At 37.0% G+C, this 18108-nt stretch overlaps 1 protein-coding gene across 2 annotated transcripts in view; it reads left to right on the forward strand.

Moving 5' to 3' along the window:
• The first annotated feature begins 4861 nt into the window (after window positions 1–4861).
• Window positions 4862–18108, forward strand: part of cul2 (cullin 2) — a 29692-nt gene continuing 16445 nt past the window's right edge. Inside the window, exons 1-12 of one of the 2 annotated variants that reach the window (XM_079601880.1) lie at window positions 5249–5334; window positions 5585–5663; window positions 7183–7322; window positions 8086–8188; window positions 8273–8367; window positions 11431–11536; window positions 11655–11737; window positions 12376–12472; window positions 13052–13162; window positions 13533–13695; window positions 16696–16820; window positions 17159–17266. In XM_079601880.1, the coding sequence (XP_079458006.1) occupies window positions 7204–7322; window positions 8086–8188; window positions 8273–8367; window positions 11431–11536; window positions 11655–11737; window positions 12376–12472; window positions 13052–13162; window positions 13533–13695; window positions 16696–16820; window positions 17159–17266 (1110 nt within the window). In that variant the 5' untranslated portion in view covers window positions 5249–5334; window positions 5585–5663; window positions 7183–7203. Of the gene's footprint in view, window positions 5057–5248; window positions 5335–5584; window positions 5664–7182; window positions 7323–8085; window positions 8189–8272; window positions 8368–11430; window positions 11537–11654; window positions 11738–12375; window positions 12473–13051; window positions 13163–13532; window positions 13696–16695; window positions 16821–17158; window positions 17267–18108 lie in introns of those variants that run through there. The other variant, XM_079601879.1, reaches the window with a different exon arrangement.

Genomic DNA, 18108 nt, shown 5'->3' on the forward strand with positions numbered 1-18108 from the left:
AGTGTTATTGTAAACATGGCCAAACAAAGGTGATTTGACTCCGGGATGAAAATAACAGCGTCTCGACGACATGGCGACAAACACACTCTACAAACGCAACTCTTCCTCTTCTCTGTAGGAGCGCAATAAGACCATGCCCCCTTTTTTGTGTATTCCTGTGTGCGGAGGTTAGTCAAAAAACTGTTCTAGTGACTTCATTAAAGCAGGAAGTAGAGATGTAGTCCGAACCGGCCGTTCGCTGTAGGCTTTGAAAGAGGTTAAATAAAATATCTCGCTTGACATTGAACTTTGAGCTTCATAATTTTACAGGTATTATTTATGCTCTAACAGCAACATTACACACTAGCTAAAGTTTAAAAAAAAATTGGCCTATTTGTCTTTCGACACCTAAAGCACCAGTTCTGAACCAGGAAAAGTGATTCATAAGTAGCACCAATACATTGCTGGTCTAGAAGTGAGAACCGCTTGCGTCAGGGGCGGGGTTACCGTGACAAACAAGATGAACAGAAACTTGTGACCTCCATTATTTAAATAGCAGCTAATTGAGTTAATAGCAGCTCGATTGTTATCTCCGTCTATGCAAATCACGGCAAGCAGCACGAACACGTTGGATTTTACGTGTTTGTATGCCGATGTAGATTCGCGAAGCCATAATAGTAACACAACAGTTACATTGTTGATGGAAGGCTTGTTCGAGATGCATCAGAACTGCAGGGGCCGATCGGCCTGCGAGAAGCCGATGCATCTCGAACAAGCCTGGTGTACCTGTGTTTGGCGCTAGCCTTGCTGGGCAACATGAGATACAGTGACGTAAGATCTGGCCCTGTGGTGGCTCTCTGGCCTGTGGAGAGGCAAACCGGTTCTTAGAAGGCTCGTCAGTCGAACCAACGCCGAACCGGCAATAGCTCTGGCTCTGAACCAGCACCCGGTTCATGCTGGTGGAAAAGGAGTAATAGATCCGTGACACTCCATGTCATGAGCTGTGGTTGGTCCCTCCTTCGGACAGACATGGTGTAATTGGTGCTTCAATAGTCTATCATGCCTAAGGTATTTCTTAGACACCGAGCGATTATTTAAAAGAGAACAAAGCTACCACTACATCGGAACCATTGTGTATGAGTGGAACAACACTTTTTAAGACCAATGATATTGGACCCACTCACTTTTACCGTCTCTAATTCAGCGCATATGTCTGTTCGCTTTCAGAGCGCCGTCAGTTCCTCTTGAGGAATGCCCTAATAAATTAAACTCAATTTCCACTGAATCGCTACATTATATTTCTCAACGAGCCGCAACCGACAAAAATAACCGCCAGTTTTACCCTTGCTGGCAAATGACCATGGTATCAGAGGGATAATCCACAGATAGCTGTGCATTCAGCGATTTTAATGCACGACGTGGAGGCAAAGAACCGCCCAACGTGAAGCAGAGTTCAAAGGCACCAGAATACAGGAGATGGCATTTACTCTAGTAATATTTTTCTGGGGGAGGACCCACACACTTTTTTTTTTGCTTTAGACGCCCATGTACATATGTAATGTAAAAAAAATGTTGTTGTTGTTGTTGTTGTGTGTTTTTCTTATTTTTCCTATCCAGAAGCCACAGGATAATAATTTTTTGTCATAGGTCTCTGAGTTTTTCTAGTTTCATATTTTGGCATCAGTGTAAATGGTTCAGTAACTTCACATACAATAAAAATACATTACATGAGTTTCATGTAATTGTTTGAAAAGAAATCCGTGATCTCCAACATGCTTATGGATAATTTTATATACATCCTAATGATACTGAATATATTTGTCATCTGTCAGGCATCAGAATCCGAATGCACTTTATTTGCAAAGTGTGCACAAGCAAACAAGGAATTTGGAATGGTTTCTAGGAGCTCTAAGGTACTTAAATATATATAACGCAATAGAACAGAGAGAAATAATTAAATGTGTGCAATTAAAGAAAAAACAATGTCATATACATCTAGAAAAATTAAATAAACAGTGGAAAAAGTCATATAAATGTAGACGGTAAGTAGAAGGCCTATGTACAGATATACAAATTAAGTACTGTGTATACAACTGTATAAATATAAATGTGTATACATGAGTCAAGTCACATTTATTTATACAATGTTTTTTTACAATATAGATTGTTTCAAAGCAGCTTTAAAGTGATAACAGGAAAATAATGCATAATGCATATTACAGTTATTATTATCTAATGCCTGAGTGGCTTAAACACAAAGGATATAATATACCTTTAGATGTAAGTAGTACCATGTAATGTACTGTACATATTAAGGTCTGGGTAGATTACATGATAAGCAAACTGTATACAACTGTATAAATGGAAATATGTATTTACACGAGAGCTATTATTGCCAATCCTAAAGATTGGGCAGTTACACACCAATTATCCTCTCAGCTGTCCTTTCCCTTAGATAAACATGTACATTTATGCATTTAGCAGACACTTTTATCCAAAGCGACTTACGTTGCATTTTCAAGGTACACATTTACATTCTTATCAGTTCTGGCTTTCCCTGGGAATCAAACCCATGACCTTGGCGTTGCAAGTGCCAGCGCTCTTCTGTTTGAGCTACAGGAAAGCATCACAATACATATTTTTTTAATATGTGATTTTTTCCCCTTCATTTTAATAACGTGCTTCAGTGAATGATGTACAATAAGACTAGGAAAGTGGATTAAGAATGTAAATACAGTAAGTTTTAAATGTATCTACAGTGTTACTGATAGCTCAGCACTTAATCCTAAAACCGCACTCAGAAAGCAGACTTCACGAGAGACTTCTTCTTCCCATCTAAAACCAGTCTTACACGTCTAATTAAGGAGCTGAGAGCTGTCCACGCAGAGAAAAACTGCCCTGTGTCAGCTGTGGAAGAGCAAGAGGCAAATCCCAGGTCAACCGCTTCGATGTAATGGCATATTGGGCATTTCAGTTCCTGAGATATAGTGTGTGCCAGGAATCTGACTGGCTCCACACAGTGCTGTTCATGATGGTCAGTGGAGGTAATGTTTTTCCTGAAGCCCACAATCATCTCCACATGTTTGAGCGTGTTCAGCTCGGGGTTATGACTGCACCAGACGGACTGAAACTTCAGGAGGTTGACAGATGGGTCCAGTGCAGTCGTTGTTGTACTGGGAGAAGAGAAGAGGGGAGAGAATGCAATCCTGTGGAGCGCCATGTGCTGATCGTGCGCGTGTTGGAAGTGAATTTTCCCAGCCTTACTAGTAGATGATCCACTGACAAATGGAGGTGGGCACAGAGAGCTGGGTCAGGGGGATATCTGGGATGATGGTGTTGAAAGACCAGCTGAAGTCCACAAACTGGATCCTTGCACAAGTCCCTGGTTTGTCCAGATGTTGCAGGATGAAGTGCAGTCCCGTGTTGACAGCATCAACTGACCATAAGCAAACTGAAGAGGGTCTAGCAAGGGGCCAGTGATGTCCTTCAGGAGGTTTCTCAAAAGACTTCATGACCACAGACATCAAAGCAACTGGTCTGTAATCATTTAATCCAGTGATTTTTGGTTTCTTGGGTAAGACACTTGGGTGAGACACCATCTGGACCTTTGGCTTTCCTTATGTTCTGTTTCCAAAAGACCCGGCATGCATCCATACATGACTGAATTATATACTGCTATCCAAATAAATTTAGGAAACAATATGAAGACCACCAATGCAAAAGCCTCTAAAAGCCACATATGTAAAAAATGAGATAATAATATTGAGTGAATGCTCTCCGCACATTGCATCAAACACTTTCACTTTCAAACTCACTAAATCCCATCCTCAGCCCATTCAGAAATGTCAGTACTTAGAAACCTATGCATATGAGTCTAGTAAAAATGTTAATATTAAAGAAAATCATTAAGACAGAATTAGAGGCTTTTGCATCTGAAGTCTTCATATTATTTTCTCTTTTTATTGAAATATATAACATATTAAAGAGACACTTGGGACACTGGTGTAACGGATGTGGCCAGTAAGAGCTGTGCGTGTAAACCTCACTCCCCTGGCCTCAAGAGGAGGTGTGCTAGCGGCTGAGGTCTTTAGCATCCTTGTTAGCATGCGCGCCTTCCACACTGGAGACTTATGTTCGAATCCTGCTTGAAGCGGGTTGAGTAGGACCGGTTACACTAGCCTCTTACTTTGGGCTTCATGTGTGTCCCTGGGGTCCATCAGTGCTGTTACACCCAATCCAACTGCAAATTACCTTATTATTATGGTACAGCCAACCTTATTATAGTTTGTACAAATATAATATGATTCAAAGATACACATTAAGTTTTGTTGTAATTAAGTGATCGATAACATATATATATGATTCCATTTAAACCATTTTTAACATGACTCTGAAAAACCATTACAAATTCAGTGTAAACCGATTTTTATGACAAAAATAAATTTGAATCAGATTTTTTTATGGGCTGTTCGTTATGTTAAAACTGAAATATCATAACGAGTAAAGCGAAATTCAAAAATAGGATGTTTCCCCCAAACATGTATTTCTAAAAAGTACTAAAATGATCGTTAATGCAACCGCCAAGGATCTGGAACCGTCAAGAAAAAAGAGGTTTGTCAATTTTCTTACTCATGCCTCTTCTGTCACGAGTCACGACTTTGTCCGCGAACAGCTGCCGTACTTTTCGGTCATACCACCAATAAAAGGGGGAGTCCGTTAAAAGCTGCGATACAATATTATCATTCATTTTATGCACAATGTATCCCATTAAGTCACATTCTTTGTATTATCAAACAAATAAACGCGTATTCAACGTCTCGTGTAGTTTAAAGGTTATTATAAGTGTGTCCATCATTAACTGCGCTCGTCCACCCCTACAGCTGATGCAGTGGTGCAGTCCGTGAAAGGCAATGGCAGAGGTGTAGAGGGAGAGAGAGAGGAATCAAGCGTCCTGACAGCTTCACTTCAAACCCACAGCCGTGACACACTGACCCGTGGACAACACATCCAGACCCGGCCCAGCCGAGCCTCCTGACCGCCCGAGACTCGCAGCTCAGCAGGGCTTTCTCAATCTCAGGTGTGTGTGTGAATGAGCAGCGCTCATGCTAGCACAGACGTTAGCTGCAGTTTCAGCTCCATAACACTGTATTTACGTCATAAACACACACCGATCGCTTATAAACACACGTGTACGTGTTTGTTTACCACAGCACACAGCTGTTATTCAATCACGTCGGCTTAAAATAACCCACAGCTTCTGTTTTCATGCAGTCATATCATGGATATGTGTAACTAACGTTAGGCCTCTGCAGTTTTGGGGGTGACTCTGTTTCACAGCCACTGGATTTACTGGAGGTGTAAACTCATTTCTTCTGGTTATTTATAGGGGTGTTTATATGTAGATCAATGATATTGATACTTTAATGTGCCTTGACAGCTATTTTGGATGTTGACACTGAGATAATGAGTTGATCTTCACTGATCTGCCTTTGTTGTGATCATCAGTTACTGTAATAATTAGTTTCCCCGTGAATGTGATGTTGTTTATGAGGTTTATGGTTGTTTTGTGTAGAAGGCAGACATGCATGTCTTTATTCTCTTCTAGACAGACCTGTCAAGTGTCAACTGATATTGCTTTATTGTTACATTGGTGTGTTGTGGTGGTCAACTGTTAGCAGTGTTGGGTAAGTTACTCTAAACAAGTGATTACGGTAATTACTAGTTACTAAATACATCTTTAAAAAATGTTGATTAGATTACTGTACTAATTACTCTCTGTAAAAAGTGTCAGATTACTTATTATTTATTACATTCTAAATATATCCCATATCAACCTCGAACAGATAGACAACTGCTGTTTTGATTCTGTCAAATTAATTGCATAACTTATTATTGAACTGACCAAAGTGTGTAAAGGAAGAATGTTACATTAAAGCTTACTTTTTAACATTAAATTTTGATGTTAAATCCACTATTGTTTTATATAGAATCGTTCTATAGTCTATTTACAGTATTTACTGCCTCAGAAGTAACTGTAATTAAATTACAGAAAAATTAAGAGTAATCCCTTACTTTACTTTTTCGAGGGAAAAGTAATTAAATTACAGTAATTAATTACACCCAACACTGACTGTCAGGGGTTTAAAGAAGTGCTGAGATATTGAGGGCAGGGAGGTTGATATAAAATATAGATATAACAAATATTGAAAAAATGTAAGCAAATGAGACGTATTGCAGAAATATATATATTTTTAACTAATTTATTTGACCTTCAAACAAACTATTTAAAATATTTGGGAAATGTGAATTATTCAAGTTAACTCATAATCTGAAAATGGACAAATATCTTTCACTACAAATTTTGATGATGAAACATTTTTATTTTAAAATTCTGAAAAACAAAATTGTATTTGAACAATTTATGTGCAGCATGTGGTAGGAGCTACAGTCTTACTTTTAATAGGAGGTTATAGAAAAAGTTAAAATGGTAGGCTAATCAATGGGGATAAAATCATGGGATTTTTTACTAATTTGCTGTTTATGCTCAACTCGAGTACAATTTCTATAAAATGTATTTGAACAAAAATCCCTACTTGTATTACTTAAAATTTTTGTTTTTTAATTCGATTAAAAAAAAGGTTTTCATTTTAATTTTAGTTTTATGTGCTGTTTTTATTGCTTAAATATTTCTATTTAGCTTAATGTTGTTGTTCTAGTTTTAACAATTTTAGTTCTTCAACTTAAACATATTTAAAATACTAATCAATGGAAACAAAACCATGGGATTTTCTACTATTTTGCTATGTATGCTCAACTCGTTGTGAAATCCTATAAAATGCATTTTAACAAAAATTCTTATCCAGTCCATTTGACTTGCTAAACTATATATTTTTTGTAATATTATTTATATATTTTTTTCTATATATTTTGAATTGGATTTTTTTTTTATATTTAGTTTTAATTTAAATTTTAGTTGTATGTGCTTTTCTCATTTGTATATATTTTTTTGCTTAAATATTTCTATTTAGCTTTATGTTGCTGTTCTAGTTTTAACAATTTTAGTTCTTCAACTTAAACATATTTAATTTTATTTTCACCATTTCAATTCCCGAAAATGCTTCTAAAGGTTGTGGTTTTAGTTAACACTAAAGGGAACGCTGTAGTGAGATGATAGTCACCTGGTTTCTCTCTCTCCCGCTGCAGTGGAAGCCGAAGCCACACACCATGTCCTTAAAGCCGCGGGTGGTGGATTTCGATGAGACGTGGAACAAGCTCCTGACGACCATCAGAGCGGTGGTGATGCTCGATTACGTGGAGAGAGCGACATGGAACGACCGCTTCTCGTATCCTGAGCTCGAGTAGACACACACTGTCCTGATCTACACATACTGCTTTCTCTTTCTTCTTCCTTTCTTCCTTTTCTTGTAATCAGATTATTGGAGATTTTATTTTATGAGGGTGCTAAGCCATTTATTAAATGCGTTACATGTTTTATATGTACCTCTTACACTACCATTCAAAACTTTGGTAGCACTTTTTTTTTCTTTATTTATTTGAAAGGGGACAGCGTACATTAATGAACATCAAAACAATGTAAATGTACCCGAGTTAGCTCAAAAGTGCTAATTTTCATCGGTAGTCCCCAAAATCGGTAGTTTTTCACCAAGGATGCATTCAATTGATCCAAATTGACAGTTATAATGATACAAAAGATTTCTACTTTAAATAAATGTGCTTCTTTTGACCTTTCTAACCATTAAGGAATCCTTTAAAAAAAAAAAAATCACAGTTTTCACCAAAATATGAGGAAGCATATTTTCAATAATAATAATAATAAAAATCTTGAGCAGCAAATCATCATATTATACTGATTTCTGAAGGATCATGTGACACTGAAGACTGGAGTAAGGATGCTGAAAATTCAGCTTTGATCAAATTAATTACAAATTACTTTAAATTGTAATTACAGCATTACCGTTTTTACTGTATTTTTGATCTCACAAATGCATCCTTGACGAGACTTCTTTCAAAAATATTAAAACATCTTTAGCACGGTAGACTATCTTCATGTATCCTGCATTGCGATCTCCTTAACGCGCGCTTCAGTGACATATACGCGCTGTGTGTTGCATATCCGGAGCCTTTAGGGGAGAGACTGTACACCGAGACGAAGGTGTTTCTGGAGAACCACGTCCGGCAGCTCTTCAAGGTACGAGCGCCTCGTTCTCAGGCCAGTGCCGCTCGGCTTTAATCGTCGCGGATGTCTTATATCATTGTGGCGTGTGTCTTACAGAGAGTCCTGGAGTCTGAAGAGAAGGTTTTGGTGATGTACCACAGATACTGGGAGGAGTACAGCAAAGGAGCGGAGTACATGGATTGCTTATACAGGTAAGTTCAGCTAACACTGGGAATTATTGTGGTGTGTGCAATGGTTTTTCACTAAACGTAAGCAGTTCATAGGTTGCCTTTTGTCTGGCTCAGCCAATGGTGGAGTTGGGGGCGGGACTAGCAGGTTTGCTAAACAATATCAGGTGATTGACAGATTAAATGTTTGGAAACGGTCTTAGTTTGGTGCGTTTGTTTGGTTCGGCTTGTTCACTTTTAACTCTGAAATTAATTTGACTGAGCTTCACTACTTCAGAGTGTTTGGTTGGTAATGGTGTTCGTGTTCATGCTGGTGTGATACTTGGATGGTGAACCCTAACTTAAAAAAGTGTTTATATTATGTCGTGATCGAGTGGTTGTCTAAGAATTACATTAGATTATGTAAGCAATAAGGTACAAGAGGCTGTGTCTGTCACGGCTGACTTATTCCCGATACAGCACTCGCCTCGAGTACATTATTGCTTTTATAAAACGGTTACCACACAATACAACTATTAAAGTATTACTTAAATAATACTATTTAACTATTAAACTATAAAAATATGTATCTATTCAACTTCCATGAAGTAAAATCACTAAAAGTCTTCCTTCCGCTGGAAAAAATAGTCCCTGACTGTGAACAGCAACAGAAGTTACATACATTATTTCGCCAATAGATGGAGACAAAGACTGTGTTTATGAGTGAGTTAGTCAGGAGAGAAGACTTTTACACTGGAAGGACTCAAACTTGTGATCGCGGAGAAGGAAGACGACACTGACAGAAGACTATGGACACGGGGAAACCCCTTAACTGTTAAAAGGACAAGATATCGCAGCGGACATTCAAGCGGATTTTTTTAATTATGAATATATAGGACTGAGCTGAAGGAAAATGCTATATCTACTGTAAATGCTGTACACTCGCTTACTCGATCTCTCACAATACTCTACTATAGCTTCAATTATCAATATCGATGAGATCAAACATGTTTACGTTGCTAAGTGTGGTTGCTAGGGGTGTTGTGTAGTGATACATAGGACAGTTGGGTGAAGCGGTCATAGCCGTGTTTCATCGTGAATAAAACAGCTATTGACCAATCAGAATCAAGGATTGGAACTAACCGTTTTATAATGGTCTTTTGTGTTTTACTTTAGTTTAATCTAACACAGAAATCTTGAACTTTAGCCTAAGAAAGTCAGTCAGTTCCAATTAAGTAGTGATGTAAAACCTACCGTATATATTAGTACACACTGACTAAAGTGTGTTATGCTCTTCATTTAAGTACAGTAAAAAAAGTAATATTGTGAAATAGTATTACAATTTATATATATGAACATTGTAAAATGTAATTTATTCCTGTGATCAGCATCATTACTCCAGTCTTCAGTGTCACATGATCCTTCAGAAATCAGTGTAATATGATAAGTGTAATATTTCTTCAGGATTATTTGATGACTATAAAGTTCAAAAGTGCCGCATTTATTTGGAATATTTTTTTTTGTAACAATATAAAACTCTTTACTGTCACTTATTGTATGCATCCTTGCTGAATACAAGTATTAAAGAGATCAAACTGATCCCAAACTCTTGAAAAGTAGTTCAGTCCAGTTTTCATATCAGACATGAAAAGTAAATGAATAGTTTTACAATTCTTAATCTAGTTTTGTGTGAACTGATGGTGGATCACTGAAATATGTCACCACAGGGATGTTCAAATAGCAGTCCATTATGAGTGTGTCGATGGAGCCGGGAGCGTTGCACTGTGGGATACAGTATTCCCTGAAGCGTGCCTGTTGTAAACTGCTCAGTTTGGCACACACAGTAGATATTCCTGTTACTTCATGCATTCAGAAAGTTTGCACACACAATATGCATGGTACAAATTTGGTAACTAAGAGTGCAGGATTAGTACGCCGGTACGAGGATTTGTGGTGAGGGATAGTTATTTTTATTTGATATCATACATTTCATAATCACTGGTTGTGAGTGTTGTTCACTATCACGCGCTATCAGTGCACAAGTAAGTAAGTAAGTAAGTAAGCTTTATTTATATAGCACCTATCACAGATAAAATCACAAAGTGCTTTACATGTAGCAAGTAACAATTATAACAATTAAGAAACATTATACAAAACATAATAGCTCAGTCAACTGAAAGCTTGTCTGAATAAAAGTGTCTTCAGCTGTTTTTTAACACAGTTTGGGAGCAACTGCCTGAAAGGAACGGTCTCCCCGAGTTTTAAGGCGGGTTTTGGGGACCATCAGGAGATTTTGACCTGAGGAACGAAGAGTGCGGAGGGAAGAGTAAGGGGTCGACATGTCTGCGATATATTGGTGGGACTGTCCATGTAGTGCTCTAAAAGTTAAAACTAAAATTTTATAATCAATTCTATATTTTCCTGGAAGCCAGTGGAGAATAAATACAATCGGAGTAATGTGTGCCCTTCGGTTAGTTCCTGTTAATAGGCTGGCTGCTGCGTTTTGCACCAATTGTAGACGGTTCAGAGAAAATTAGTTAAAACAAGTAAAAAGAGAATTACAATAATCTAACCGTGAAGAAATGAAAGCATGAATGATCATCTCCATGGTAGTTTTGGACAGTATTTTTCTCAGTTTAGAGATATTTCTCAAATGATAAAAGCAGTTTCTGACCAACTGTCTAGAATGACCATCCAGAGACATCGATTGCTCAAACACAACACCAAGGTTTCTTAGGCTCAACTGGACGGATAAGTCCAAGCAACGGAGGTGTTGTTTAATTTGGGGTTGTTTTTGTTCTGGAGCAATGATCAAAGTTTCAGTCTTTTTTGTATTCAGTTGTAAATAATTGTTGTATAACCAAGTCTTAGTCTCACAAGGTTTTGTTGTTCTGGCATGCCGGCTTCGGCCTGGCCAAGGGCTCCGGTCAGTTTCTGCTTGGCTTCACCGGCTGAACCCCGTCACTGTCCCGCTGGTCTTGCTCAGCTGCGAAAACAAGCATCTATTGAGTTGACGTCACCGTGGCTCTATTGTGCATCAACATATGCACGTATTCATTTGTAATAATAGCAACTGCTTTCCCCTGATTCGTGTTTAATCTGCTGCAGGTACCTGAACACGCAGTTTATTAAGAAGAACAAGCTGACCGAAGCTGACCTGCAGTATGGATATGGAGGAGTGGACATGAACGAGCCGTTGATGGAGATCGGAGAGGTAGGGTTTCCTAACCAGGCTCAACCCGATAGGATGATGGGCTATCACAGGTCAGGTGTCACATTGGGTTTTTATTGGTTCATAAACAGTGTTGTTGTTGTTGTTGTTGTATTTTTAGCTTGCACTCGACATGTGGAGGAAGTTAATGATTGAGCCGCTTCAACCGATGCTGATCGGGATGCTTCTGAAAGAGATCAAGAAGTAAGTTAGACCTTAAGATGTGGTGAAGGTTTCCGGTTTAATACAACTTTACCTCTTTATTTCACTTTTATTTACTTTAACCTGCTTAACTTTACCCATTATTTTATTTTATTTATTAAAATTTTATTTCTATTAACCAATTTATTTAATTTCATTTCTATTGACCAATTTTTTATTTTTTATTTTTTGTTGTATCGATCTTTTTAGTCAACTTTAGCATTTGTGTGTTCACTTATGCTAAGCACTGTATTTACATACCGCATTATACACAATATAGCAAAATCTCTACCGATAGACATTTCATACTGTGGTAACAATACAGTATATTTCTTCATACCGCCCAGCCTTGTTCTCTATACAGTAGCTCAAATAACAAACTTTTTTTTTTTTTTTTTTTTCACGAGTGCAAGCTTCATGTTCAAGCGTTTAAACCACTTGCTTGTCTCTATTGTGTTTTACTGTAAATATATTTACGGTTTGTAATTTCAACCTATAACAAACTGCATCTATGGCAAGTCTTTGGTCCCACAGATACTTGTGCATGACCTGAACCCAAGTTCAGTTTTATTGATTATATGTCAGTTCTGCAGAGGATACATTTGCAGTTTAATTACTAAGTTTTGATGTTGTTTCCATAGCGACCGATGTGGGGAGGACCCGAACCAGAAAGTAATCCATGGGGTTATCAACTCCTTTGTTCATGTTGAACAATACAAGAAAAAGTTTCCTCTAAAGGTGAGAATCTCTGTCTAGATGCATGATTTTTTATGTGATATTGATTCAAAGTTTTTGTTATTTTTATGCTAATGTGAAACTTCAGTAATATTTTCTGTAAATATTTTTTAAAATGTATTTTTTGTACACTACCGTTCAAAAGGTTTTAAAATAAAAAAATAATACTTTTATTCAGCAAGGACGCATTAAATGGATAATTTTTTTAATAATTTTTAATGTTTACAAAAGAGTTATATTCCAAATAAATTCTGTTCTTTTGAAATTTCTATTCATCAAAAAATCTTGAAAAAAAGTATGGCCGATATTATAATGATTTCTGAAGGGTCATGTGACATCTTTAATCACAGGAATAAATTACATCTTACAATATATTCACTTAGAAAACATAGATAAACAACAATATAAAATAATAATATTTCACAGTTTTTACTGTATTTTTGATCAAATAAATGCAGCCTTGTTGAACACAAGAAAACGTTTAAACAATCTCACGACCCCAAATGTGTGTGTGCATATTTGCATGCTTGGAGTTTGTGTGTTTTGCACTCATGCATTACACACCCTCTCTTTTAATCCCAGTTTTATCAGGAAATCTTTGAGGGGCCGTTTCTGACAAAAACCGGCGAGTATTACAAACAAGAAGCCTCCAATCTACTGCAGGAGTCCAACTGCTCCCAATATATGGAGAAGGTGAGACTGTCCAACACCACCTTTCAGTTCAAATCAATTCAATTCAATTCACATTTATTTGTATAGCACACTTTTCACAATACACATAATTTAAAAGCAGCTTTACAGAAAATGCATGAGTCCACATTACAATTTAGAGTGATCTGTTATCAGAGGAAACTGTCAAAGTTATGCACTTCAGAAATGTACATTTTCAAATCACAGTTAGCTAAAAATGTATTAATTTAAACAATATAATAATTTAATGCAGAAGTAATTGAAGTAATGAACCTGTTTGTTAACGGTTTTGGTTGTTTAGTCCATTAGCCATGTTGCTAGCTTTACTGTGATGCTAACCGCTCGGCTGGCCGGCTGTCCTCTGCTCCTGCAGGTTTTAGGCCGGTTGAAAGACGAAGAGGTGAGATGTCGGAAGTATCTGCACCCCAGCTCTTACGCCAAAGTCATCCATGAATGTCAGCAGAGGATGGTGGCCGATCACCTGCAGTTCTTGCACGGCGAGTGTCAAAATATCATCAGACAGGAAAAGAGAGAGGGTCAGCAGGTTTATTTACTCTTTCCCTGTCAGCTCATGGATTTATGTTTGTGTGTGTGTGTGTCTCAATGGACCACTTGCACTGAGCTTCCGTTTTGAAATAGTACATCTCAGTTATTTCCGGTTATGTATATTTTCAGTGTACTGTAGTTGTGCTGGGTATCGATTCAAATTTCAAGAATCGATTCGATTCCGATTCTCAAGATCTTGAATCGATTATCATTATTCGATTCGATTCGATCCGATCTGATCCGATCTTATATTTTTAAAATCAAAAGTTTTAACTGTTCATAAACAATCAAGTGTTTGTATTAAATAACATTCACAAACATACATTAATGTTGTAAAAATGTATTGTTCACTCAATGTGTTGATGTTAGATAAGGCATTAAGGAATGTTAATGAATGGTATCTTAATGTAGTGTTACCAACTAAACAGGAGATAAAGCGTGTTTTATTTGACTTGAATGTCCTTTTATTTAATCCAAAACTGCGTTCAAAACAAGATTTTGCGGCCTTTTAAACAAGATACAGCCGCACACGATACCACTTTACGGGCCGTTCACGTATCGCGTTTTATGCGCGTGCAAATTCAGTGAGAAGCACTTCAATGCATTTCAACAGGTCATGTGACAAAAACCAGCGCCCTTTCCGTAACAACATGGAAAGCTCGGCCGAACAGCTGATCATCGCTGTACAGGGCGGCTTTTTATTTCTCATCTCAATGAATATATCTAGTAGTAAAGCTAAAGCAAGGGCTATAAATCAATAAATTATTTGATGATACTTCCTCGTCATCATGGAGAGCGCAGTTTGCACTGCTTTCTCCTCTCCACAAGCGCGTGCTCTCCCGTTGCGTCTGCTGTTGCTATGCAACCATGAACAGAGGCGCGCCTGGAAAACGAATTTGCACGCGAAAAAAATGCGCTATGTGAACGGCTCTTTCCTCCTTTCTGGTCAACAAGTGGATTCAGAGAAACCGCGTTAGCAGCGCCGGCGGTCGCCATGTCTCAGTGTGTTTATGGGGAAAATGTAGGCCTGTTATTAAATCGATCCTCTGAGTTACGGATCGATCTTTAAGAAATTAATATGAAAATCAATTCAGAATTGATGAATCGATTTTTTCAACACAGCCCTATACTGTAGTCATTAGGCACGTTTCCATTACAGATTTACTCAAAACTTTTGCGATTTTTCTTTCTTTCTAAATGTAGAAAAAAAAAACTAAATAAATTAACCGATGTTATGCGACTAAAACTTATTTTTTCCTGATGCGATAAGTCCAAAAATCATGGCAACGGACGTTAGTAGGTTTATGTATATCCCAGTAGCCACTACTATTAAAGGGGTGGTAAAGTATGATTTCACTTTTCTAGCTGTAGTGAGTGTGTAATGTTGCTTTTTGATCATAAACAACATCTGCAAATTTACAACGCTCAAAGTTCAAAGCAAAGGAAGATATTTGCTTTTAAAGAAAAGGACTACAACAAACGGCTGGTAGGAACTACACAACATTCCTCCCGGGTTAGTGACATCATCAACCCTAAAATGTACATAAGCCCCGCCCCCTGAACACCCAGTCAATGTTGAGAAGAGGAAGAGTTGCTGTAGTCGAGCACATTTGTGAGTCAGCTCAAACTTTAGCATCCGTCTTTTCACATGCAATAGAAAGTCACTGTGTGCATCTCACAACAGTTTCTATACGAGTGATTTATAGATTACCATGACAGAATATGCTAATTGAAGATAGTTAACTCCACATCAGCAACATAAACTCATCAACTAACCATTCAGAGACGTCCTGTTGCTTCTACATGTTGTCACTTCTTCTTGAGTCTCTCCATCTTTGTCTGATTCCGGTTTAACATTAAAGGCAGAACAGTTTCTGACATTTTAGTGTGTCACACACACACACACACACACACACACACACACACACAAGCTCTTGAAACCCCGCCCTCTGCAGCAGCTCATTTGCATTTAAAGGGCCAGGCACAAAACGTTGGGTTTTTGCAAATCCTCAAAAAGTGACAACTTTAACATGCTATATAAAAATATCTGTCAGGTATTTTGTGCTAAAACTTTACATACACACTCTGGCGACATCAGATGTTTATTTTACATCTTGTGAAAATGGCGTTTTACCCCCCCCCCCCCCCCCCCCTTTAATCAAAGGAGACATACGTGTTATCCGAGCATTAATGGCAAGGAAAGACACTTATACTGTGAGCGGCTCATATGAGGAGTTTCTGGGTGTTTCTCACTCATTTCTGCTTCGAGGTCTTGATTGTGGCGTTTCTCTGAGGTTTAGAATCCAGTATTCCTGTAATTTTTTATGAATTTAATAAAGAACTCGATCTCGTATTCTGTCCAAACACACCGCGTCATCTACGTCATGTGACTGTAAATGTGCAAAAACTGTTTCCATTGCAGTTTTGCTAAATATTTATTTTCCGAATTGCCTGAAAAACCTCCTCATGCGAGCGTAAAAACTTTTTTGAGATAAATGGGAGTTTTCGCGAAATTGATGTGTTTCTATTGGGCGTATTTTCAATTTCAATTTGCGCAATATGAAGGGTAATGGAAACGCGGCTATCGAGTTGACTAAACGTACACAAGCAATCCTTTTTATTAGTCAAATTCATCTAAAAATGTAAACTACAGGTTTGAAATATCAGTAAGAGAAAAACAGTTAATGAGCAGATTGCTGCAGGTTAGTGGGTAAATATATTTAGTCTATTTATTATTCAGTGTGCACAGTTGGAAAGAAAATATATTTATAGGAACACTTCAGCAGGCTCAAGATAATTAATGCAGACATCATGATTAATTGCCAGCCATAAAACGTCGTGATAATCTGCGTTCTCGTGCATGTAGGCGCGCTGAACGCCGCACCGGAAACGCCGAGATGTAATAAGGAGAACGCGGAAGTACTTCTGCAAGTAGTCCATTGGCTTGTTGTAAATGTAGGACGTCGTCTTGATGGTTTGTTTGGTTTCAGATATGGCGAATATGTACACGCTACTGCGGGCCGTGTCCAGCGGCTTACCTCACATGATCCAGGAGCTCCAGGTCCACATCCATGATGAGGGTCTCAGAGCCACCAGTAACCTCTCTCAGGAAAACGTGAGGAACTGCTTATGTGGAAATAGACACACATAGACTTTTGTTTCATAGACAAGGCTTAAGCCTAGTCCCAGACTAAAAAGCTGTTAAAACTGAAAGTAACTTCTTAAAATATGTCACTGCCATTGTTTTGTCTCAAGATGCACATCAGTAATGTTTTTTTTTCTTAGGCATGTTTATAAAAGCTACTTAAATGTACTAATTAAACTAATCCTAGTTTAATCTAAACCCTGTTTGTGAAACCAGGCCTAGCTATATATGTGATTAAAACATGGTTTATATGCAGAATTGTTTGTATATAGCATTAATTGCGGTGCTCTCTGGTCTTTGTCTTGCAGATGCCAACCCAGTTTGTGGAGTCAGTGTTAGAGGTTCATAGTAAATTTGTCCAGTTGATTAACACAGTGTTGAATGGGGACCAACACTTCATGAGTGCTCTTGATAAGGTACACTTTAAAATGATTTACAAGCGTCTATACAGTCACAGGCAAAGATTTAGACACTCGTTATTAATAGTAAAAACATCAATACTTTTAAAATATTTACATAGTATAATGTAATATAAAGGCTACACTTTATTTTAAGGTGCCCTTATTACAGTGTAATCATACAAAAAGGTACGGAGTAATATTAATTAACAACATTATGGGTAGTGTTTACTTGTAATTATGCATAATTTACTGTTATTACTATAGTAAGTACATGTAAGATGTGTAACAGGGACAAAACTTTAAAATAAAGTGTTACCAATTTAATAAATAACATAATAGTAAAAACATAAATACTTAGAAATAATACTAATGCAATTATGGAGATTAATATATAATAAATTATGATGTAATAACCTAACATAATGATTGTAAAAACATCAATACTTAGATATATTACAAATGCAATTATGGAGATTAATATACAATATAATAAACTATGATGTAATAACATAAAATAGTTATGGTAAAAAAATATCAGTACTTAGAAATAATACAAATATAATTATGGAGATTAATATATAATAAATTATGATGTAATAACCTAACATAATGACAGTAAAAATATCAATACTTAGATTAATACAAATGTAATAATGGACATTATTAATATATAGTCATTTAATGTAATGTAGTATAATAACAACAACATAATAATAGTAAAAACATTAATACTTTAAAATTATACAAATGCAATTATTGAAACTGATAAATAATATGATACATTATAATATAATAACATATCATAAGGATAGTAAAAACTCATATAATAATGAAATAATACAAATGAAATTATGGAA

The sequence above is a fragment of the Phoxinus phoxinus genome, assembly GCF_949152265.1.
Source record: "Phoxinus phoxinus genome assembly, chromosome: 24".
Taxonomy (NCBI): Eukaryota; Metazoa; Chordata; class Actinopteri; order Cypriniformes; family Leuciscidae; genus Phoxinus; species Phoxinus phoxinus.